A 26583-nucleotide genomic window follows, 5' to 3' on the forward strand; every position below is an offset into this window, starting at 1 on the left:
TGCATGTGTGAAAAAGCATGTGACCGTTTTTGTGCAGTGACATGTACATGAGCCACCAAACACTGGGTGGGGGTTGGGGTTAGGATTGAGAGGGAAGCATAGATGTCTGGCAAGTTGGCCTCCTCCCTGACACCTAACTCCCTCCCCTTTTGGGGACGATGATGATAGGGTGCTCAAGCCCATCAGGGAATGAATGGGCCACAGGGCACTCACCCACTTCTGGGAATGAATAGGCATGTGCTTTGTCCCTTCCAGTGGTGGAATGAAAGAGCCAAATGGGTTCAGGTTAAAGAACTATTGGCTAGATTATGTAGGAGATGTAAAAAATAAAATAATTTCAGACCACCTCAAAGTACTCCAGATTACTCTGTTCTGTGTACCTTCTCCTGTAATCCTTTATGGTACTGTTCTAAAAACTGAACTGCTAAGATTTTGACCTCAATATACTGTCAACCATTTTGTCTGCAGTCCTGCCAAAGATCTGTATGTCACAGACAATTACATATACTACTTCCTAGACAGTGAGCAATTCAGAAAATTCCATAGCCACCAGAACCTTGACTAAGTAGACAAACAACAACTCCCTTACTTTACTCACACTGTAATTATTTTATTAATATTATCACAACTGCTTTAAAGATAAATTTGGCACTAAATTATAAGCCTTTCAACTGTGGAAGTTTCTAGCAATTCATTCTGTTTCTTCTTGACTTAATCTTGGTAAGTTTGCAATGAAAGCAAATGATGCATAACTTCTTTTCAACACAGAACTTTTGTACTGTGGATTTCAGTATTCATTTTATTCTAATGCTTAATGGAGATCTACTGTATGCTGTTGGGCGATACTTTTGCCACCTGAAGGCATTACTATTCTCCACCATAAACCAGCCAGTATGCATAACTGTGACTTTCCCTTGTAGGCAAGCAGAAGGACCTCTTTCCCCTTCCACTTCTTGCAGCTGATGTTAGCATTGAGAGGCTGTATTACTACAAATAATATGAAGCATATTTTTGTTTCTGTTGTAATGCTATCTGTCACTCTTTTACTGCAAATGAGGTGCTGTGCTAAGGTCCTTCTCTTCTGTTTTGGAAAACTGTCCCTTTCTTTTGTGATTATCTTTGTCCTTCCTTGAAGATTTTTTTCTCACAGTTCAGCTGGATTATTATTCACCATGAGAACCTGAGAATTATGAAATCACAGCATGCATCTACTTAAACCTATATCATGTGCGCTCTTTTAGCAATCTGACACTATTTACTGATGAATTCTATGGAGGACACCACTCCAGTTGTATTACTGACTGCATGCTATTTTATTTTATTTTTTTAATTCCTTGTTGAAAAAACGAGTGTCTGTTATTAGCTGCAACAAACCTTTCTAGCCTATTGAGAATAAAAACATTGCTAATCTAACTGTAGGTAGAGTGACATTTGATTAAAGAAAATGAGTTCAAATGGTATCTTCAACTTCAGAGTTAGAATACATAAGTAGGTGTTCAGACTGTACACTTTCATACATAGTTGGTGTGGAGGTCTTGTCCTCCACAAATAATGTTTATTTTTTAGGTGAATTATGATTTACAAATTAGGAAGAATGGCTGTTTGATGTAATATCCCATGAATACATATTTTAGATCTGTTAAAGAGCATCACATCAGAGCAACTTAGAAATTATTACTGAATATAAAAATGCAGTCAAATGGCTAATGGTTTTGCAGCACTAAGAATAACCAAGGATGCCTTGTAGTAATGATGGTTTTATACTAGGCATGTGCCAAATGAAATCAGTGGAGCAGAAGAGTTATGCAGGTATTCTTGCAGAAGGAACATTGGACAGCTTGAAAAGAGAGGTTGGATTATGAGTGATGTTAATGACTTTAAGTGCAGTTGTTATACTGTTGTAAGAGTCCTCTCTGAAGAAGATCTACTCCAGTGATGCAATACAGAAAAAAAGAGGTTATAGAAATTCACCTTAGAGCTGCAGGAAGAATATCATAATGCCATTCACGTCATTTATTCTCAGCTAAGTTATATTGCTATGGCAGTATGTCTGCTACACTGTAAGATATTTCTGCTTAGTTTCCTCTTTTACATCTTTTCAAAAGTACTATAGTGCATATGTGCATGCCTACATGAAAACTCAGAAAAATTACCTCAGTGCACATTCTTGCTCTGTGCTGGCTGCTTTCATTTTTGCAATTTGATTTCTCAGTTCTGCATGCTCTTGTTCAGTCACTTTCAGCAGGTCATCACGAGACTGCAGTTCAATTTTTTGTTCTGACAGTTCCAACTCTAAATTCTGTGTATAAAATTAAGGAGAAATAAAGAGCTATAAGTATGTTACCTACATTTTTGATTTATTTTGCATTTCCATTCTAGTACAATTCCTTTCTAAATCTTCGCTTAGCTGTACTAACCAGCACTGGTGCTTCTGAAGACAGTATCATCTGTTTAGCAAGTTGCATTTCACTCTCCTCTCAGCTTAGTCAAGGAAGGAGGTGGGTAGAGAGGCCTTCTTCAATACCTGAACAATAATGTGCCAAAGCCTAGACCAATGACATTACTGCATCAATGACTCAGCATCCATTATCATGACTGTATACTCTTAAATGACAGACAAAGACTTTTTGAAGGGGACTGCTACATGGGACATAACTAATTCAATCATTCATTAATACATTCTCCACTTACCTGCTTAATCTAGTTCAACCATGCTACGCTATACAGTTAGCATGATTATCTATTGATTAGGGTCTACCACATCAAACATTTCAAACATCCTACAAACTGACCTCTCAAATATCTCACATTGGCTTAACCAGAACAAATTCTGAACTGCAAAAAAAAAAAAAAAAAACCCTGCCAAAGATTCAAAAAAATCACCTCAAACTGGGACATTGCTATCAGCAATAAAGACACAATCAAAAACTTTGAATCCTTCATGTATCGTTGTGTCTCACTACACCCCTTCCTCAACTCCCAACATCACACTGAAATAATCAAGGGTAAAAATACTTTTTTGGATACGAAAAATTCTACACTTCTTGTCTTCCCAATATTGTACAGCCATAGGCAAAACTGTCCATCTCCCAGGACTTAAATATGCTGTCCCATACAACATTTTCCTCAAAAAAAAATAAAATAAAAAAAAAATAAAATAAATAAAGAAAAGAATCTCAATCAACTCCAAACCACTACTAATCACACCTGCAGAATGTGCATCATATGGATCACTGCTGCAGTAGCGTAAGCTATATAGGTTATATCCTGCAGAGGTTATAACAGTTGGAGAGCTGTTAAAGCTTCAGGGCACCTTCCATATGGCCAAACTGTTAGTCAGCTTGAGCTTGAGTGGTGTCAACCAAGAACTGAGAAAATAATAGTATTAAAACTGAATGGACTCCGACCATGGAAAATAGGAAAATTTAATAAAGACACATTAAAACCACATCAAAGTAAATCCATAAGCGCTTTCATCTCACAAGGAGACCTCTATGTTTTAATTACTTTTTAGGGATGAAAAGTGTATTAGAGCTCTGTTTTAACCAAGAAAAGTTACTTTAAACTATATTTTATATTTTGCCAGTTTGTGTTGCTTAGTTTCCCTGGGAAAGGAGCATAATTTTTGGCTTGACCATAGAACAAACTACTAGTCCTATGGTCAGTCCTTCTTTTATCCACAAAAAAAAAAAAAAAAAGTTAACTTAATGGCATTTGCCACCACAGCAGGCTAGCAATTTGCCTTGGCTGTAGGTGGGTGGCTCCACTCAACTTTTTTATGGTGCTGACTATACAGCCACTATGGACCAGGGTAAGCTATGTCATCTGCAGCTGTTGGGGACCGTCATAGGACAAGGGAGAGACACACTTGTTGGTCTTGGGATAAGGGGCAGGGAAAATGCCCCATCTTAGCCAGAATGTTGTGCCATTCCTTGGGAAGCTGCTACTGCCATTAATAATCATATTTTCATTAACCTTCCTGTCAAAAAGAAAGAGAAAACTAAACATTTATCATCATGCACCAGTTCCAGTGGGCATGAGTAGTTTATTACATCTGCCTCAGGGTCTCCTGACTCATCTTATCAGGTGGTTTCTAGTAAAAGAAAAAGGGGTTCCTCTTTTTCTGAAGAGATTCAAGAAAATGAATCTAGAAAGGAATGTGATGAGACAGATGCATTTTTTCTCAGATTTCTGATTCACACTCAGAGGACAGCATGGTATCTGAATCTCTCAGTGTGGGATTCTTTTTTTCTGGGACTATTACCACAGTGCGCCAGTGTTTTTGTTTCAAGATGGCTGCACACTGGGTAACAGCTTGTTTCTAGCTCTCCCAGTGTGAAAACAGAAACTCAGCAGAGAAGGCCAGTAGACTTGTGTTTATGGGTAAATTTCAGTAACTGGCTAGTAAGTACACTGCCTGGATGCCAGGAATTAAGAAATACAGAAGACCTGGAAAAAAATCAGCTACAAAAAGTGAGGAAGAAACACTGCCAGGGTAGAGTTCTGCAGTTGTTCAGCAAAAAGTAATACAGCCTTCAGACATGACTTCCAATAACCTACAGGAAGATATAAGACAACTGCATACAGACCTGGTTAAAATAAACAAAACACTGATAGATTACATCAACACTAACAATAAAAGGCTGGAACAAATGGAAGAATCTTTAAACAGATATTCAGATGAGATGATAAAGCTGCAAAAATTAGAGATTGAAAAGAAGAAAAGGCTGGCTGAATATGAGACTGCTCAGGAAGAGATGTTTTGAAACATAACAGAATTAGAAGACAGAGTACGCAGGGAAACCCAAGATTTTCAGCTATACTTGAGAAGCTGGAAGGAACAGACTGCATTAATTTTATAAAAGCACAAATAAGCAACTGGACTGGTATTCCACAGCAGGAACTGTTAGTTGAATGGGCACATCATACCTATGCTTCAAACCTAGTCATAAGAAAGCAACCTAGACCTATAGTAGTAAGGATGCAATCCTACCAGCAGAAGGAGTTGATTCTAACAAAACTGTAGAAGAAGGACAAAATACTAAAAGTGGGAGATAGCAGTATTTGTGGAGAATGATTATTCATTGTACACCAGGCAAAAGAGAAGTAAATTCATTCCACTATTCAGAAAATGTCGAGACGCAGGTGTGAGATTCAAACTGCTGTATCCAGCTGTCTTTAAGGTATTCTTCTCTGGAGGGATAAAATAATTTTTTGATGAAATACATGCTAAATAGGAAATACAAAAGTCTGTCCAACAAAAATTGAGTTGTGACACAGAAGAAGATTCTGCTTCTTGTTCTTCTGGCAATAAAGACCACAGACAAAATGTACCTGTGAAACCGTTTCTAGTATTTCAACAGAAAATGTTGGAGAGAAGGAAGAGAAGCATGAGCACTGACTAGAAGAATTAAGAGTACATTGGAAATGAAGCTGAGACAGGATTTGGGTGATGGAGAAGAACAGTAATAAAATCAGTAACTTAATGTGGGATTGCAATGCAATAATTATATTTGTGACATATGATAGAACAAGAAAATCTGGAAATATTGGACTTTTTCAAAATGTGTTTGATGTGCGGGGGACTCAAAAGTATATGTCCTACTTCATGTCTTTAATGTTCAGAAAAATAATTTGGGGAGGGGAAGAGAGGGGAGAATGCTAACTGTAGTAAAGAAAATACTTTATAGCTTAATAGTACTGTATTTGTGGTGCATGGTTTTCTTTGCATGCTATTTTTAAGTGTAATGGGGATTGTAAATAGGTGTTGTTTTTCTTTTTCTCCCCTCTTCTCTTTTTTTTCTTGTACGGTTTTGAGAAATATAGGCAAATGCAATGATCAAAAAACAAACAAAAAAAAAACAAAAAAAGGGAGCCTTGTTAGAAAGACATGATAATTTTTTTTTTTCTAGCAGTTGCATGTAAGTATACTAAGTAGCATTTCTGCAGCTGGTCTTCATGCTTCCATGGAGACAATCTGATAAAGAGAAACTGGAAGACATTCTGGTGGAAGGGGATTGGCTGAGGGAAAAGAAAAAAAAGAATAGAGAAACTGGCTATGACATGTTGTATGAAAACAATCAGGTGTTTTTCCGGGTGTGACAGCTTTAAAGATAATGCAAAACCAATTAAACCTGAAGTAAAGTTTTCACAGTTTAAAATGCATGGGAATATTTCTATAAACAGGTGCTTCTGTTTTTTTTTTTCTTTTCACCCTTCTCTGTTTTTCTTTGTTTGGTTTTAAGAAATGTAGGCACTGCAATGAAGAAAAAAAAAGAAAAAACAAGGAGGGGAGGAGATGGGGGAGAGAGGAAGCGTCTGGTTAAGAGAGTATGACGAGAAAAATCAGTGTGCTTTTTCCATGCTTAAAAGTCTAGGAGTTATCCAGTAACAAATTTATTACAAAGCATGTAAATGAAAAAGAATATTGAATATTGTAAGGCACAAGGTATCCTTAGTAGTTTTGTGTCTGGTTTGCATGTCACTAGAAGACAATTTGATAAAGAGAAATGGTTTGGAGAAAGTGATTACTGAAAGCATTCAGGTGTTTAGTCAAATGGGAAAGCCATAAAGACATACAAAATCAAATAGCACTTACTAATAGCACAGACTGTCATGCATCTTAGCATGATAAACCTTTATTTTTGGTTAACTTTAGCCTGTCTGCATAACTATCATCTTAGAACTTAGGTTCTTATTAGGAAGCAAAAACTTCAATATTTGAAGATGTACATAATTTTGTGTGTTGTTATTAAGTTAATAGGTTTTAGGAGGGTTTTTGGGGGAGTGTTTGTTCTGTTTAAGGGCTTTCAAAAAAACATAATGTAAGATGTGGCATAGGCACAAGTGGATATAACAAAAAACAACTGTATAAAAGACCAACCTGATGGACAGTATATACATGTAACATAAAAGTTGGAACTAGACATTAAACAAAACAGCAGCTATACATAAAAAGTGGTAGTAAAAACTATATAAGAAAATTATGCTTTCTGTAATGTCTTTCAATCTGAATGGTCTTACAGATAAACATAAAAAAGAAAGAGTAGTGAATTATATTAAAATAATGTACAATGCAAATAGCTGTGCTACAGGAAACACACCTGGAAATAACTGAATATGTGAATTTGATAAAGAAAGGTTTTCAGGATGGTTATTCAGGGGAATATCTGGGGCAAAGGAATAGAGGAGTACTTATATTAATTGCAAGTACCAATAGTGATAGAAGAGGAAAAAAGATAATAATGAAAGATGCATAGTACTAAGGGGTTACTGACTAGGGAGGGGGATTACACTGGCATGCCATTTAAATCCCCCCTAAAACTGATGTAATGGAGCTTAAGAAAATTATGGGGAAAATAATCAGCTTTCAGCAAGGAATATTACTTGTAGGTGGAGACTGGAATTTGGTTTGCAACAGTGAAGATGTGTCTGGGGGCGTAGTAGGGAAATATAACAAAGGAGGGCAGATTTTTGAAGAAATTTACGAAAATGTTTGACATGGAATATGTGAATTCAGTACTAGGAGTTCGGAGTGAATTTACGCATTACTCACCAAGATACAAAAACTGGGCAAGGCTAAATAGATTTTACATCTCACAGGAACATTTGCACTTAACTGAAGGTCTTGAAATGCACCCAATAACTATTTCAGATCATGCATCAATAATAAGTAAAATAAAAAGGCAAGGTAATGAAATAAAAATGACACACTGGTGCTTTCCCACTTATCAGTTGAAAAGAAAGGAATTCAAGGAATGGGTTTTGGAATTATTTCAGGAGGTACTAAAGAAGATAAAATTTTCTTCTGAAAACACAGGGAGTGGGATAAAATTAAAGTGGAGTTTAAAACTAGAGTGAAAATAAAGAAAGAGAGATATGGTTAAACAGTAACAAGAATTATTTAGAGGGATTGACAAATGATAAAGTATTGCAAAATAGGGGGAATCTCTCAGAACAAGAAAAGGAGCAAGTGCAAAATGCTAACAGAAAATGAGGGATTACTTCGACAATATGCACAAGTTTAGAAAGATTGCTGTTAAGCAACTGCTTTTGATAATAATTCCAGAGCACAAAACTTTTAACACAACTCAGGCAACAGAAAGTGGAAAGGGCTGTCACCAAGCTTAGGGACCCTATAACAAGCAAGATAACAACAGACCTTGTAAAAGTATTAGAAATATTTCGGAAATTTTATCAGTTTGTACAAAGCAGAGAAATATGGAAATCAAGAAAAGGTACAAATGGAAATGTTTATGGAAGAATTAAATATGCCAAGGTTAGAGGTAAATGAGGCTCAATTACTAACAGGATAGGAAGAGATGAGATAAAAATGGCTATATATAACCAATCTACAGGAAAGTCCCCAGGAATAGATGGTATTCCTGTGGAAGTTTGGTAGTTAGGAGGGAAAAACTGGTAAAGATCTGGAAGATTTTAACAGTATTTTAAGAAGGGGAGAAGTACCAGGATCCTGGAAGAAGGCGGTGGTAATGGTAATATCTAAAGTGGGTAAAGAACCATCAGATCCAGCTTCATACAGGCCCATTTCAATACTAAACCATGAGTGTTTATGTCTATAACGGCTAAAAATGGCAAAAGTGGTACTAAAATTGAGATCTGGATCAGTGTGGTTTTGTGGAGGGGAGGCAAACATTTGACAATATTAACAGGACAATGATGATCCAGAGGGAAGCAGAATATAAGAAAATACCACTTTTATTGGTGGGTCTTGATGCAGAGAAAGATTTTGACAGAGTAGACTGGGGCACCATGAGGAGGGTAATGGAAGCATTTGCTTTCTCTGATACAATTATAATGTTGAGTAGAAGAATATATGAGGGATCTGAGGTGCAAATTAAGGTGGGTGGGGTCCTCTCTGATAATTTCTACTTGAGTAGAGGAACCAGGCAGGGTTGTCCGCCTTTCCCTTTGTTTGCATTATATTTAGAATCACTGGCAAAGAAAATAAGGGATTCAGAATTTCAAGGATATAATTGGTATGGTAGTCAGGAAAAGCTGGATCTATTTGCAGATGATATTATTTTATACATGACAAAACCAGAAAAGGACATTACGGTGTTGTGGAACATTTTAAGACAGTTTCAAATCTTCTTGGGATACAAAATTAATTAAGCTAAAACAAAGGCAATAGCGATAAATTGGTCCAACAATATCTATATTTATAGGGACATGATAAAATGAAGTATTTAGGAGTATGGATTAGAAATGACACTGTTGTGGCAGCTAAGGATATGTGGGAAGAGACTAAACAGAAGATAATACAAAAATTGAGAGACCGGAAGTTTTGTTATATGGATATGGATACTAAGATACAAGCCATTAAAATGTTTTTAGGCCCTTTAGTCTTATACACAGGTCAGGCATATTTTATCAACCATATGAGAAGCTGTGGATAGCAATTAAAAAGAGTTGAAGGATTTGGGAAGAGAAGACAGCAAGGGTCAAGTGGGATAAGTTGATTCTTCCAATAGAACAAGACAGACTATGATTACCCAATTTGAAGGGGTATTTTAGAGCAACACATTTAAGGCTCTTGTACATAAAACAAGCAGAAAACTATAATTGAAAGTGGAAAGGAATGATGCTGATACAGGGAGGAAGCTCAAGAAATAAGGAGAGATTGGGATTTTGGATGCAGACTCTTAAAGGAAAACAACGGGATATCAAATCAAATATCTCTACCTGATGTCTCTCTAAAATCCTGTTATGTGATACAGCCTCAAAAAAACATAACCGCAGCTTTAAAAAAAAATCCACTATTCTCTTTTACTGCTTAGGCTTCATACTTTTCCGTACTGTTTGACTTTCATTTTTAAAACCAAGATGAAAACTGTCTAGTCGTCTCTTAAATAATGATGTCACATCTGCCATAGCTCTTGCTGAAGATCCTGGGAGGTTTCTTTCCCCAAAGTGACGTAAACACTGCCTTATTTGCATGCTGTACAGAATCCCTGTGATCCTCCCACATTGTGATGTCAACACTGCCTTTCCCAGCCCACTGTTAACCTAATAAATGGACTAGGTGCTGTGTGGAACTCCTTTTCTGTGTTAGCAAATCTGGTCGACTCTATTCATGTGAAGCACTTCTTCTTCACCAGCGTTTTGCTACTTCATAAGTAAGGTAAGTCTTATTACTTATTACTTCTTAATAGTGTATCCTAAATGCAATCTGTCCCTGTTTCTATGCCTCCCTAGCCCTTATATTGTGTCCTCCCAAGTTTTTAATTGCACATTAGCGGAGTTAATCTTTTTCTGTTTGTAAGGGTGCCACGTGCTTCCCTTTCGCAGCTGCATTTTTAGCTTAGCCTACTTATTTTCGTTTTGATCCAGGGTTTATATTTCCCTGGTTATGTTTAATGCTGGCGTCTTTTGTATTCTTGAGTCAGCCTGTGTTTCTGTGCTTGCTGCCTTTGGGTTTCCTTCTGAAGTAAGTGTATTGCTGGTTGTAGTAATTGTATTACTGTCTAGTGTTTTAGTTGCTTGCTGGTGTTTTTTAAAAACTATGCTGTATTTGCAGCTATATTTGGTTTTCTTTAGTTGATGCCTTGTGCTTCGCGATTGTGGTTGCTGGTGTGTTTTTTTTTTTAAAACCTTGCTGTATTTGTAGCTGTATTTGGTTTTCTTTAGTTTGTTGATGCCTCGTGCTTCGTGATTGCATGCTGCAGATGTTTTGTAATGTTTTCAGCTGTTTGTTTCTGTTGTTGAGCTCCGCGTTTCGGTCTTGTCATGTTTTTTATTTATTTTTTTTAATATTAGTAATCCGTTTTATTGGTTATGCTGCTGGGCTTGCTCCGTTTATTTGTTATGCTAGTGTGCTTGCTCCATTTTAGTGTGTGTGCCATTAAACCTGCTACCTGCTTGAAACTTTGCCACAGCTGAATAATACTTTTTCCCCGTTAGCTGGGTAATGAAATTATTTTAATGTGGACGCTGGAGCCATTAGGCATAAAACTTATTTATTGAGCAATTCTGCAGCCTGTAAACATACTTGTGAATGGTCAGCAAGAGAGTGGTAGTAGTCCAGGGGTGGTTTCCGCAGCTATACTTGTTTCATGCAACTAAGCTAAGTGCATTTCTGGGTTCCCATGTAAGATTATTATAGCAGGTAAATATACAGTGATGTAGGCAATATAGAGGTTCAACATTTTGTCCATCAGTATGTGTCCATAGTTTAGAAGTAGCCTCAGACACTTCACAATGCTCAGTTACACATAGAGCGCAGGTTCTTGTAAGATTAATGTCACGGTTGCTATCATATTCTTTGAGCCTGCGTGTTGTTTTGTTTTAAATTAATGAAAACGTAAGAAATAAAGAGAGAAATAGAAGATAGATGGGAAAGGAAATGAGGAATTTTGCTGCTTGTACAAGCACAGCAGCTTAGTCATTGTAAAGTTGCTAAGCAGCATGCCTTGAGTGAGAGTTGCTGCCAGTTCCTATTGAATTAATGGAATCAGCATGGCATATATTTTTTTGACTTTGTTATAAAGTTTGGTAGACAAAATACTATTTCTTTAGTCTGCAAAGTGATATTCTGCCTGTTAATATAACATTTTGTGAGTGAGTATAGCACACAAGCCACTGAGAAGCAAAGTCTGATAAAATCTCTAAGGCTGGTAAGCTTTTCTGATCTCAGTTTTCTGGTAGTGAAGTACATGCCTTGCAACCATTTTTTTTGTGGCCAGGGATAGCACTATCATGGTAGGGCTCTGAGTGAGAAGAAATAAAATAGGAGGAGGAACTTGCTAAAAAATACAGGTAACATATGTAGTGCCTTCAGCTGGAGGCCTTCTAATGTCCATAGGATACAGCAAGGGGCAAGTGTGTGTGTGTGTGTGTGTGTGTGTGTGTGTGTGTGTGTGTGTGTGTGAATGCAAGCAAGCGGCAAGTGTGTGTGTGTGTGTGTGTGTATGTGACCTAAAAGCAAGGGGGCAAGTGTGTGTGTGTGTGACCGCAAGCAAGGGGGCAATTGTGTGTGTGACACACAAGCAAGGGGCAATTGTGTGTTTGACCCATAAGCAAGGGGGCAATTGTGTGTGTGTGTTTGACTGCAAGCAAGGGGGCAATTGTGTGTGTGTGAGACTGCAAGCAAGGGGGCAATTGTGTGTGTGTGAGACTGCAAGCAAGGGGCAATTGTGTGTGTGTGAGACTGCAAGCAAGGGGGCAAGTGTGTGTGTGAGACTGCAAGCAAGGGGCAAGTGTGTGTGTGAGACTGCAAGCAAGGGGCAAGTGTGTGTGTGAGATTACAAGCAAGGGGCAAGTGTGTGTGTGAGACTGCAAGCAAGGGGCAAGTGTATGAGACTGTAAACAAGGGGGCAAATGTGTGTGAGACTGCAAGCAAGGGCCAAGTGTGTGTGTGTGTGTGTGTGACTGCAAGCAAGGGGGAAATTTTGCCTCTTTCAAGATTTCTTGTGCTGTGAAGTTCATAGATACAACTGATTGAGTAGATTTTACAGGGAGCTGAGAGATGAAGGGCTGCAACAATTATTAGTGCTGCTTATGTCTGCTTGCTTTGCTAATATCACAACAGGTTGTTTGCTTTTGATGCAGAAGGCTGTGGTTTCTACTCACATAGATGCATTTGTGAAACTGTACTGCATTGCAAATGGGGTGGATGATGCACTCCTTTCTGGTGAAGAAGATTGTCATCCATTCCCTACTGCAGTATTACCAGCTTATTGTTCTTGTGTAAGATAAGTAAATTATTCAAAAAGGGCAACTATGGCATTATTTGTTGATGACATGACATCTAATTTTTGGCTAGCAGCAACCGCTTCATTAGTTACAAATTGCTTTAACGTGGAATTATTTACAGGACGTTTACTGCTTCAGAAATTGTGCGTATGTACTGATACTGGTGGACTGTAGAAGTCTGACTACACTTGTGATGGAAATATTCAGAATTGGGCAGTATTGTCATTATTGGTGCATGCATTTTGTTGCACTGTTTTCAGGAAAAATGTTTGAAACAGTAAATATAAAACACCCACTAAAACTGGACTGCATTGTACAAGGAATATAATTATATACAATCAGGAAGGTGTATTCAACAACATGTGCATTTCTCGTGTGCAAAGGGTCTGAGAATTTTAAAATATCACTAACTGAAAGTGAAACTTAGACTGCCACTGGCTACATGTGTTATCTTTGAATGTCTGTTTCAGTGCTGTTGCAATGTCCAGATTCTGACTGCAAGCAAGGTCGAAGTGTGTGTGTGTGTGTCCGCAAGGGGGCAAGTGTGTGTGTGTGTGTGTGTGTGTGTGTGTGTGTGTGTGTGTGTGTGTGTGTGTGTCCGCAAGGGGGCAAGTGTGTGCGTGTGTGTGTGACTGCAAGCAAGGGGGCAATAGTGTGCATGTCTGTGTGACTGCAAGCAAGGGGGCAATAGTGAGTGTGTGTGTGTGTGTGTGTGACTGCAAGCAAGGGGGCAAGAGTGTGTGACTGCAAGCAAGGGGGCAAGAGTGTGTGACTGCAAGCAAGGGGGCAAGAGTGTGTGTGCGGGACTGCAAGCAAGGTAAGTGCGTGTGACTACAAGCAAGGGGGCAAGAGTGCGTGTGTGTGACTGCAAGCAAGGGGGCAGGAGTGTGTGTGTGTGACTGCAAGCAAGGGGGCAAGAGTGTGTGTGTGTGTGTGTGTGTGTGACTGCAAGCAATGAGGCAAGAGTGTGTGTGACTGCAAGTAAGGCTTCTTATTTTTGGATTGTTAGTCTCAATTTTTGTGGTTTTCAGTCAAACTCTTTCGGAATAAAGTCACTAAATGAGACACTGAGTTTCAGCCTTCATAACCTTCAGAAAAATGCATGCTAAAGCAAGACCTGTTATTCGATCAGCTCTCTCAGTTTATACAAGATCAATTTTTTGTACTGTTTTGATGTCCCCCCACATATATTTTGCCTTGTCCAGATTTCCTGCATTAACAGGTTGCTAGGTACATGCAAATAAATTGCTTTTTTAGAATTAGGCATATCCCAACCTCTCAACTGTCCCTGAACTTGGCTCAAAATGTTGCTCTTCCCTAATAATCCCTCCCAGAAATTGCTATTTTGGAAGAAAACATGGAGGGTTTACCATTAACTGTAATAATCCAGTTAGGGATAACTTTCATTTCATAAATGCATGTTTTTTATTTTGTCAGATGCTCAAGTTAGTAGTACTAATATTAAAAGGAGCCCCTTCTTTGACAGGTTACCAGCTGTATTATGTGGCTATTATCTTTTTGAATCAAATTTTTTTTTTTTTTTTTGGGACAATTGCTGCCAAATCATTAGAGACTGAAGAATGAAATCAATGACAGACATTTAAGTTTCAGATTTCATACCCTTTTGAAAATTCATACTAATGCAAGACCTACTATTTCATAATCTTTCCTAATTTGATAGGAGCAATAATCCTACTTCTACTTATTTATTTATTTTATTTATTTATTTATATTTGTTGACCGGAAGTGTCAGACTGGACGTAGGTCTATTTTCAACGAGGCCGGGAGAAAAGCACCACAGTAAAATAGACAGTAGTTACATTGGATTATAATGATTAACAATTTAACATAGCACTTACTTACAACATATTTACAGATGAAGAACATAGTACATCAATGACAAATAGAATCTTTATCTGTGAAGTACATAACAGACATTAACAAATGTTACAATGAGAAGTTCCTGCTGTATAATAAGTATTAGGCTTATGAGCATCTGAGCTTGCTATAATCAAGGTAGTTAGTGGAGTGGAAAGAAAGGTAGTGGTTGGATGGGGTGGATGATATTAGACTGGGAGTTGCAAGGGCATAGCCAGCATGTTTTTAGTTGCGCTTTTAATAAAATTTTGAAGTGGGTGCATGATGGTACGGAGGTAATTGTGGGTGGGAGTTAGTTCCATAATTTGGCTATGGCGCAAGAGAATAGTGCTTCACCAGCAGAGTTATTGGCTTTAGTGATCTGCAAGTGATTTTTGTTGCTGGATCTTAGTGGTCTGGTGGTGCGATTAGGGTTGGAGTAGATTCTGGAGGGATGGGACATTTAGTGGATGGTTTACTAGTTTGTGGGCGAGTGAGAGTTGATACCACTGAAGCAGGTGAGGGAGTTCAAGCCAGCCCAGTTCAGCAAGTGAGAGACAGTGGTGACTACGGTAGGATGCCCCTGTGGCTTTTGGCGATTTTGTTGTAGCAGGTCTCTAGCTTGTTTAGACCACATTGCCTTAGGTTGGTATATATTGAGAGGCATAAAGTAGGGTGGAGATAAGGTGGAATTTGCTATTGAAATCTTTGCTGCTTTGGTGAGAAATTGCTCTTTCTGTATAATGCTCCTAGTTTTTGTGGACTTTTTATGGTCATGGATATGTGAATGTCAAATATTAGTTTATTTTCTGTTTCCACTCCTAGCATTTTGGTGTGTTCAGTTGGGTATATAATGGTGTTGTCTTTTGCTGTGATGTTAAAGTGAGAGTTGTTTTGAGTATGTTTGGTGGGTTGGAAGATGAGTAGTTTAGTTTTGTTTGGGTTGAGTATTAATTGGGCATCGGATAACCATGTTTCAACAGAGGAAAAGGCTTCCTGTGTGACTTTTTGCAGTTTCGGTAGGGACTGGGCTAAGCAGATGATGGTTGAGTCATCTGCATATTGTATGAGTGTGCCATGTTTGGTGGCAGAGGCTAGATTATTGGTGTAAACAGAGAAGAGTAGGGGTCCAAGGATGGATCCTTGGGGAACCCCTATGGAGACAGGTAGTTGAGGAGATGTCATTCTGTCATATAACGGATTGTTGGCGGTCAGACAGGTAAATCTGAAACCAGTTGGTGACTGATTGTGAGAAGGATAGGTTATTGAGGACAGGGATAAGTTGTTTGTGTGGGACCATGTCAATTGCTTTAGATAGGTCTAGGAAAGTAGCAGAGGAGAGATAGCCATTGTTTTTATGCTGAAGGATAGTGTTAGTAAAGGAGAGTAAGGCAGTGGTGGTGCTATGGTTTGGTCAGAAACCATGCTGAGTACTGGAAAGGAGGTTGTTAGTAAGGAGGTAGTCTGAGACCGGAGAGTGTATGCATCTCTCTAGTATTCTGGAGAGTGGGGAGAGAATAGCTACGGGGCAATAATTGGTTGGGGTGGATGTCTCCACTTAGGGCTAGTTTTGATATGCATGAGATTATTAGTTTTCTCAGTTTTTGAATGTGTTTGTTTATAAGGGAAACTTTATGATTGTGCTCTGTGGGTACTAGGTATGGTGCGAGGGTTGCTATGTTAAGTTGTAGGGCTGCTTTATGTTTGAGTAATATAGTTGGTAGAATATGTGGGGTGCATAGGGATGGTTCTTGAGCTGGTGGGAGGGGAGTTGAGTGTGGGTGAGACATGAGTGGTGGTGTGAGTAGTAGTACAGTGGTAGTGGTTGAGTGGGGGAATGATGGAGCTTTAGTAGGATGTAAGATATGCAAAGAGAGTGCATGCAGTGAGCATAGTTAAGGTATGCTGGTACATGTTAGTTGAGGAGCTGTGATAGTAGTGAGAAGATGGAGGAGGTAGTGTTGGGTTTGCGCTGTGGTTGGCTATTGGAAAGATGGGAGGGTTTTGAGTCCAATAAAGGTGGGACCACTGTGCTGGGGAGGGAATAGGGGGCAGGGTGGGGAGCAAAGCGGTAGAGACCCTGTTAGTTGCTCGTATGAGGGGGCTGGAAACAATCACAAAGCAAAGGCAAGTATGTGTTAAGAAACAATCACAATTGACCAAGGACTGTTCTGAAACGGTCATTTCTTAATTTCTCAGGTGGAAAAACAGGATAACCTTGTATCAGTAGGCTACTGTGGTCATAGTTTAAATTTACAAACACACAGTATTGATGAGTTATGGCGGATACTATTTGCTAACAGAAGGAATAAGAGAAAGTGGAATGTGTGTGTGTGTGTGTGTGTGTGTGTGTGTGTGTGTGTGTGTGTGTGTGTGTGTGTGTGGTGGAGGGGCTGCTTACACGCCAAAGCAGAGTGCTCTCAGGGGAAAATTAATATTGGCTCAAACAGGTAGACACATACTCAAAGTTAACTGTAGCTGTTTGCAGACAGTTCAGACCCGGACTGCGCTTTTCCGTTTGTGCCTTTGTCCCACTTCTATGTATGGCTTTGTCCTAATTTCTTGCGCTGAGGTTCATAGGTATTTCAGGATCAATTTATCCTTGCTTTTGAACCAGATTTCTCTGCTTGGTTAGCACACTGCTATAAAATGTAAAAATAAAATCTAAATCACTGTAGAAGTAAAGCAGTGTGTGTGTTCATGTGTATGCACTACCATAATTTTTTTAAAATATTGACTCAAAAAAGCATGTGGGTGCTGTCATGCAAGTCTAAAATATTTCAAGTTTATAGTGCATCATTTGTTAGCTATTTAAACAGGAAGGGAAAATAAGTGGCAGATTGCTTTGCAAAGCAGGGATTATTGCCAGTGCTATATAGCTTAGTTTTAAATTTGACAGGAGTAGTGCAACAAAAAGTCTCCCACTGTAAGGAGGAAAAGGCTGACAAGCAAACAGTACATTACTCTGGTCACTTGCTGTGACGAGCTGTCAATCACATGCAGATAATGGGTCAAATTACCCTTCGCTCTTTGACAGCTAGGGAAGGTAGGTGTGAAGTGGGAGGGGAGATTCCTTGAAGAGTTAGATTTCAGCCTTCACAAAAGAAAGCAATTTAGCATTTCTAAGATGAAAGAGTTAGAAAATGCACCTTTCAGTTCTGTTCTGTAGCATTTGCACTGCTTGTATTTTAAGTGGTCATTGAAAAAGGATAACATTTTAACCAAAAGTAGGGGATTTTAAGACTGCAGTGAATGCCTGTTAAGTCAATGAAGTGACAGCAGCTTAAGGCAAAACGTGGCAGATCTGATGCAATTTTTGGAGACAAATAATGCATTCTGGGATACTTAGAGGCAGAGTAAACAGTCTGAATTTTTTCAATATGCCAGACCCCATGTGGTCAGAGTCAGAAATTACATCTAAAAATATCTAAAAAGCTCAAATAGTCTCAGAGTGCTATTAAAATGTAGGAAACATCAAACCATGATGAAATTAATATGTTTTTTTGAGTCTGAGGGCGCGGTTGTCCTTTAGGGAGAACAACAGAAACTATATAGAGTGTTATATTCATAAAATAGCAGGGATTTTTCTAAGAACCAAACCAGCATGAGAATGGAGAAAAGAGATTTTGCAGATAGGGATGACTGTGGTCAGGATACAGATAATAGGCAAGAGGGGGCTGGAATTTATTGGAGAAAACTGGTAAAGGAACCAAGGTATCAGGAGCAAATTACTTGAAAGAGAAAGGTTAATAGAATAGGAAGAGGCCAATAATTTATTTGGACTGCAGGTTAGAGATTGCTTTCCCTATCAAGGATTGATATCAGAGTATAGGCAAAGAGAAAGAAATAGGGGGCTCCTGAATGAAAGACCAGCACTGTAGAGTTTTAATAGAATCTAGAACAGAAGCTGCCATTAAAAAATGAATAATTAGTAAAGCATATAAAATACTGCATGATAATTATAAGAATCAATCAGAGGAGCTTAGAAAGGATTGGGAAGAGAGATTGGATAAGCAATTCACAAAGAGACAATGGGAGGCTATATGTATATCTCCCAAATATGCAATAAAGTTTAGAAGTTTATGAATCTTTGCCTGGAAGTGCTTACATTTGTATAAGAATACCCCAAGCAGACGCCAAAGAATTTTTTCTCAGGTGGATAGCAAGTGTTGGAGGTGTGACGGGCAAGAAAGAGCTGGCTGGGAGCACATATTTTGGGAGTGTAATTTGCTGGCAGACTTTAGGGATTCCCTGCAGACCGTTCTGTTGGGGATGCTGGGTGAGCAGATTGGATTAGGTTGAGAGAGAATTTTTTTGAGTTATAATACAGAATTGGAATTGCCTAGACATAGTAAAGCCTTGCTGAGTCTAATTATGGTGGCTGCCAAAAAAGCAATTGCTAGAAAATGGAAATCAAAGTCTAGACCAACTTTACTAGAAATAGTGAATATAGTAACAGAGATAAAACAAAGGGAATTGGGATCTTTAGGAAAGGGAGGGAGCAAACTACATAGGAAAAAATGGGAATTGTGGGAACAATATATGCAGAGCAGGAATGAGGTTTAAGAGGCAGGATTTGAATGAGCCATATAATGCTTAGCTGACAATGACTGGATACATTATAAGTGATGTATAATGTTTGCAACTACAGTTGTTTCAATGGTGTCTGTGATGTATACTGTTTGCAACTAAAGTGGTGTCATGTTGTTTATTTTTCATTTGTATAAATGTAAGATTGCCTATGTCATGAGTGAAAATTTAATAAAGATGCTTGTTGGAAAAAAATGTGCCTGTGTTCTCATTAGGAGAACACTGACATTTCTCAGTCCCTCAGAAAATATTATGAGCTGTTGAAACTGGTATTCTAAAAACCTCCACCTATCCCCCAGTGCTTTTAACACTGGAGGATGTGTTTGTCATAGCCCATGACTTTCCTGATAGCCAGCCTGCTGCACATAAAAAACAAATAGAATGTACAATGTTTCTCAGTCTTTCACATTTTTATACACTCATCCCAGACCTGACCCAGGAGCTATAACCTTAGTTACTCCAGCTGTTGCCAAGCATTTTTTTTATTCTAATCTTTCCTCTTCAGACAAAGATGATAAAACAGTTGATAAGTTTTGGGAAAATAGTGTATACTTCTGCAACTTTAATTTTTAAAATGTTGAAATCCCAGGTTCATTTACTAAAGTATGAGGAATGTTTTATTTGCAGTTCCCTCCTATAAAGAAAAATCTCTATTTATTTTCTCCGGTCACCACTCACTCATTGTTTAAAGTATGTATATAACTCTGTAGGTACTACACACAGGGCTGTTACTAGTGGTACTGTGTTGAGGAGGATTGCCTGGTTGTGTTTTCAGAACCTCCTTAAAGATGTACAAAATGAGATTTTAAATTCCCCTTTGGACAGAAATTTAGTTTTTGGACTCTCTGCTGCGGAAAATAAAACAAAAACCACACAGCTGAAAATAAGGACCATGTCGTTTACTGCAAAAACACTCAGTAAAAATCACAATGTTAGCGCTTTCGTAAGGTACACAAACCAAACTTTATCAGACCTAATCTGGGTCTAATGTATACCTACAAGCTATTTGGAGGAACAGTAGTTCACCTATAGCATGTCACAGGGATGTGGCAGGAAACTGAAACAACCACAGAAAACCCACATCAACACAGGAGAATGTCAAACTCCCTATAGATGTTACCCCAGCTGAGAACTAAACTTGAGAACCAAGCACTGTGAGGCAACAATGCTAATCACTGTGTCACCCCTACTTGGGGAAGCCTTTCTTATTTTTCAGTTTTGGTGTAATTTAGGATTCTAGTAACTGACCAGTTGCCACTGACACCCCCCACCAAGCAATGTAATGGATAAATGCTTTATTGGTTTTAAAATGGGATAGGGCAATTTTACAGCAAAACACAAGAAATAGAAAGCGTGAATCAGAAATGGTAAAATCCTGGTACTTGATGTGAATATGTGAAATGCAGACTATGAAAAAGTTAGGATTATAAATTCTAAAGCACAGCAGAACTGAATGAAAAGAGTTTTAAGTATTTTTACAGCAGACTGCATCCTCTCTTCACACCCCACTGCAGAGGTCTATACTTCCCCCTACCATAGCAAACATACCTTTCAACGGTCCAGATTTTTGCAGAATAAGCCAAATCAGGACAACTTAGTATGTAAACACTATACTGCATGGAGAGTACTGATTATGTTCCAATATCTGGAAAAAGACAAATCAGTTAAGCACTTCTATAGTGTGAGATTAGATCTCCCTGCTTCAGTTGTTACGTTTGGGTATTGTGCTAGGCAGTTAAATCTTCTAGTTCTGTCCAGCAAACAACAGTGGCAGAATAAAAAACTCATTTGTTTCTGCCTGCTGTCTGTGCTGGTAATGTGTCCCTGACTTTTTCTAACATAACAGAATCTCTAGCACTGTCTTTTTGACAGCACTCACTTAGTGATTTGCAGCTCCGAAAGATGACAAAACGCTTAGCGATTGTTTTTCTCCTGTAAGTAGTAATATATGGAGCAGATAAAATTCCACGTACTACAAAGAATTATGATTAGATCTCCAATCATAACCTTTTATGTGTTTGAGACATAGATGCCAAGATTTGCCTCTTGAACTTTGCTCTTGAGGTGAATTTCTTAGCAGCCATGTCTCAAACATATAATAAGCTGGATATGATCAGTGTTTACCAATGGTTTGGATTTTCCTGTCCACCCAGTCCCTGTGAAGGCCAAACCCCTATCAAAGGGACAGATCAAACAGCAGGGGGAGAAAACGAAGGATGGTGACTACTTAATCAATTCACTTGTTATAAACCTGTCTGATTGTGTCTTTAAGTGAAGAAAAAATGAAGGTTTTGAATAAGGGTTTGACTTATATACCTGCACAACCCCCTAGGTTACATGAGATTTCTACTGATTTAAGACTTTTTGGCCATAATGTAATGCTGAAAAGTGTATTTGGGATGACTGATAGTTGCACTAGAGATATGTCTACTTTAAATAAGCCTAACACATTTGTGCCCACATTTCATCCGGTAGTGGACATGTTTATTAAAACCTGTGAATTTGAAATTGTTAACATTGTACATTCCAGTAAACACCAGGGCTTTTACAATTTAACTTATGGAGAATCCCCAGCTCTTAAGGAACTTACTTTAAATAGTAACATTGTTATCAGGCCAGCAGGTAAAGGTGGGGCAATAGTAGTGATGGATTCTCAGTTCTATGAGCAGAAAATGCTATCAATGCTTCAGGATACGAGCACTTACTGGGATATAACTACTCAGAAAGTTAGACTTATCATAGCTGATGTTGATCAGACTTTAAAGGAACTGTTCACGACATGGAAGATCTCTAAGGAGATCTATAATTTTGTGAAGTTTGAAGAGCTGGTTGTACCAGTGATCAAAGGGCTACCAAAAGTGCACAAAGATAGCAGTAATCCACCCCTCAGACCAACAGTATCAGGGAGAGGATGGATTATGGAATGTATGTCTATGTTGGTGGAGAGCAAGCCCAATGCTATAATTTGCTCCTGCTGTCTTGAAGGATACAGCTGTTTTTTTAGATTCTCTATCAGTCTATATGGACTCCATATAGAATGCATCGAATTTCATGTTTGGTACCTTGTATGTGATCAGTCTGTTCACAGTTATACCCAATGACTATGGTATTATGGCCATTAGGGAATTTCTAACAAAAAAATTGCTTGTGTGATCTGTCATTAGTATTTCTGATTTGCACCTTCCTTAAGTTGATTCTTGAGAATAACATTTTTCTGTTTGGTAAACGTTATTATTGGCAAAGATGGGATGTTGTCATGGGGACAGCCTGTGCTGACACCTTTGCTAACTTGGTGTTAGCATATTGGGAGGACCAGTTTCTGTATAATGAAAATAACCACTGGAAAGACTTCTTGTGATTTTATAAGAGGTTTGTGGATGACGTCTTTATTCTCTGGGTGGGAACCACAGAACAACTTTTCAAATTTGTGTCTTACTTGGAAGATAGTACCAGCTTTCTTGGCTTTACAGTTCATTTTCCCCATAGAGAAATAGACTATTTAGATGTCAAAGTATATAAAGACAAGGATATCTGTCTTCAGACTGTAACATATCACCAACTTTGTTGGAGGAACAGTTTGCTGATGAGTGACAGTATGCACCACAACACATCTTTGGGAATTTGATGAAAGGTCAGGTCATGCGGACTTCTAGACTGATATGTATACCTGAGAAGTTGATGGTTTATTGACCTGTTTTAAGGAGCAAGGTTTTTCCAACCAGGATACTGAGAAAGTGATGACTACCCATCAACTATTGAGACAGACAAGAGGTAAGCCAGGGTTTAAGCAGGGAAACTATAATAAGTCCACTGACCCTGTTGCTTTTATTCTACAAATAAAAGAGGACTCCTCACCTCGTTCGACAAAGAAGAGAGCTGGACACCCAAGGATTGTCATGAAATATAACAGTGACATTCATAGGATTTGTGGGGTAATCTGAAGTAACCGGTAGATTTTGTACTTAGATGACAAAATCCGGGCTATAGTGGGTTCAACTCTGTCTTTCAGTTATAAGGATGCTTTGAATCTGAAACAATTGCTTTGTAAAGATTTGTTTATGTATACTTCTACTTCTGGTGTGATCAAGTCTTGTAGGGTTGGTACTTTCCCATGTAGAAGCTGTAAGGGGTGCTGTTACATTGATACTTCTAACTCCTCTCAACATCCAGTGAACAAATGGATCTACAGGCTAAATGTATATACTGATTGTCGGATGAAGAATTTCATTTACTTAGCTAAGTGTTTGAAATGTACTTCTTTTTATGTGGGTAAGACCAACCGCATGTTGAAGGAATGTATTTTACAACACGTGAGAGATATGCGGTTGAGGACATCTCATAATGGACTAGCATATGTTATGTCTTATCCAGATCATTCCTTTGTCTTCATGGTTTTATATGTTCAACAGGTTAGTATAAGGGATGGTGATCTATGCCTACAGACTGAACTGAGTGAAGTCAGATGGATAGCTAACTTGCAAGCAGATCGGATTCCTGGCTTGAATGTAGTGTTGCCATTGAAACTGGTGTTAAGGGGGTGTAGACCACAGTCTTGATTTTTATTCTTCCATTTGATGTGTAATTGACCTATTGTTTTTAGATTTTAGTGAGTGTTGTCTGAACTGACTATTTTCATTGGTTGTCTAGACTTTTTACGTGAGGAGATAATTTTTTGGGTTTATGAATCTGATGAGCTTTGGCTTGAAAGCACTTATCCTAGTTATCGTTTTACCATTAAAAATTCTATATATATATATTTTTTTGTAATTCTGAATATAAGGGACTGATTATCTCTTTAAACCTTGATGATCATAAGATCATAGGAGATTACTAGGCTAATGGCCCAGGGGCCCTTACAAGCCTAGCTGAAAGTTTATCCCCAAAAAAAGAAACGTCAGTCAGCACCTGTCACCCACTGTCAATGAGGGACAAAGGTGGAACCCCGGGACAAATTTGTGGTTTCTCATCCACTCATCAAGGTAGCACTTGAAGAGGTTCAGCGAGGTACTCTGTTTGACATGTATAAGAAGCTTATTCCAGAGACAGGGCAGCCTCTGGGAAACAAACCTGTCTCTCCAACAGGTTTTGTTGATGTCACATATTAGATTTAGGCCTATCAAGTGGGTAAGGCATGAGGAGTTAGACTTACGGATATGGAGCATCTCTAGTAGAGCAGGGTTTGATATTGCCTTGTAGGCGAGACACAAATCACCTCGTAGCAATCTGTATAACACCAAGTAAAGTGATAGTGATTTGAGCCTGTCTGCATAGGACAGGTGTTAGAGGCCATGGATTCTCTTTGTGAGGTATTTCTGTGGCCTTTCCAGTTGGTGCAGGTATTTGGAGAAGTACATACCAAATGGGGCGTTATACTCAATTATAGAATTAATGAGGGAGGAGTACAAAGAGGTAATAACCTCCTTTTTTCTGAATGCAATCCCTTTACTTATGAGATGAACCAGGTAAAAGGCTTTTCTGATTACTGCCGCCACATGATGGTCGAATGTGGGATTATTGCCAACCTGAGTATCCAGGTCTTTCACCATGGGTTGTGTGCTTAGGAGGTTACCATTGATGTGGTAATCAGTAGGGGCCATGATTTTGCCAAATGGCATGATAATACATTTTTTTGCGTTTAACTTAAGGTCATGACTTTGGCACCAGTTATTTGTAGCTGTGAGATGCACTTGCAGTATATTATCATCATTTGGGGAGTCAATGACAGCACCCAACTTACAGCCATCCACAAACTTGATCAGCCACAGGCCCTTTGTCTTTGCCTGGACCTCTGAGAAGTAGATGCCAACAGTAGGGGTCCCAGGATAGATCCTTGGGGAACACCACTATTGACAGGTCTGCTGTTGGAGGTGGTGGTGCCTTTCTTAAGGTTGTGGATCTGTGAGCCAGTTGGCCACCCATCTGACAAGATAGGGATTAACACCAAGTTGTATTAGCTTTTTGATGATGCCTGAGTGGGGGATTGTGTCAAAGGCCTTCACCAGGTCAAGGTAAGCTGTATGTACTGACTTTCCCTCATCCAGGGCCTTGGTGACAGTCTCAAAGAAGTCATCTAGGTTCAGTAGGCAAGATCTACCCCTGACAAATCTGAATTGGGTGGGGTCAAGTGTTTGGAGATTGCCTATGTCCTTGTTTATGAGATCCATAATAATATGATCCATAGCTTTACAGATCAGACTTGTCAAGCTAATGGGGCAATAGTTTCCAGGGTCAGTAGTGATACCACCTTTGTGCAAGCGGATGACATGATGATATTTCTTTGGAAATTAGCTGACCTAAATAAAAAGATTTCCTGACAACCATTGTTACATGATGGTCAAGAGTGGAAGCTATCAACCTAAATACTTAGGTCCCTAACTACATTTTTATTTTGTAGAGGTGTGTTGTCTAGACAGTATGATGACAGGAGGAGCTGTCTAGCAAAAGTGATGATACTAAACTTTAAGCATTAAGTTTGGCCTGTATGTAGTACCCCAAGAGTTTACTAGGGTGAGTTCATTCTGGTGGGTTTATGTGTCATTGGGTGACCCAACAGTCCCCAGTTTGCAAATGTCTCCAAACTTTGATAGCCAAAGTTATTGGCTCTCTGCTTGGAAATTTGAGAAGTGAATTGTGACGACCATGCCCTGGCCCAGCAATCAAGGAGCCTCAATCCTCACCCACTAACACCAGGGAGGTCATCTCATAGAAGAGAAAAGGTTAACTAATACACACAGTAAAGTACAATTTCCCTTAAGTGCATACAGAGATCACAGTCAGTCTGGGGCTGGCTGCTCCCTTGCTCACCAGGTCTCCAATAAGACTCCCCACTGGCACAGCTATAGGGTCCAGGTCTCAGCCTAACTGGGCAAGCTAGAACCTCCAGTACCCTCTCTGTCCAACCAGTGCTTTGTGTCCCTGCCAAGTAGCTGACACAACACACACACACTTTGACATAAGTATTTATGCAACTTCACAGACACTCCTGGGAAAGGCTGACATAGATTCTCCAGCTGTGCCCCTTTACCCAGACTATACGGTACTAATTACTGCCACCACCCAGTTAATAATATCAGCTACAAAAAGGCCCTTAAAAGGGTGTCCAATTATTATTGTGCAATATTATTATCCAATGGTAGTATGACTAACAGTCAAGGCTTACTTTAGAGTGGCCTATTACAATAACCTCTATAAATATGCAATGTACTCTAAGCTTATCTCTACACAAAACAGCCACAGGTAGAAGGTTTTAAAAATATTTAATAATAAATAATTAAAACACAAGACAAAACTACTACACCACAGAGATATCTAAGAATTCGGAGATCACACAGAAACTTAAGATAATACAGTAGGACAGGTCTGATTTCAAAGAAAAATACCTAATTAATCTTTACTAGCTTTAACTATTCCTACAAGAAATCA

General features: G+C 38.8%; 1 protein-coding gene across 1 annotated transcript in view; it reads right to left on the minus strand.

Annotated features, from left to right (window-relative positions):
• The window catches only part of DEUP1 (deuterosome assembly protein 1), a 427064-nt gene that overhangs the window by 134664 nt on the left and 265817 nt on the right, over window positions 1-26583 (minus strand). Inside the window, exon 7 of the mRNA XM_044071821.1 lies at window positions 2154-2299. Within this exon, the coding sequence (XP_043927756.1) occupies window positions 2154-2299 (146 nt within the window). The remainder of the gene's footprint in view (window positions 1-2153; window positions 2300-26583) is intronic.

Source organism: Protopterus annectens, chromosome 5.part0 (genome assembly GCF_019279795.1).
Source record: "Protopterus annectens isolate FY-2018-M chromosome 5.part0, PAN1.0, whole genome shotgun sequence".
NCBI lineage: Eukaryota > Metazoa > Chordata > Ceratodontiformes > Protopteridae > Protopterus > Protopterus annectens.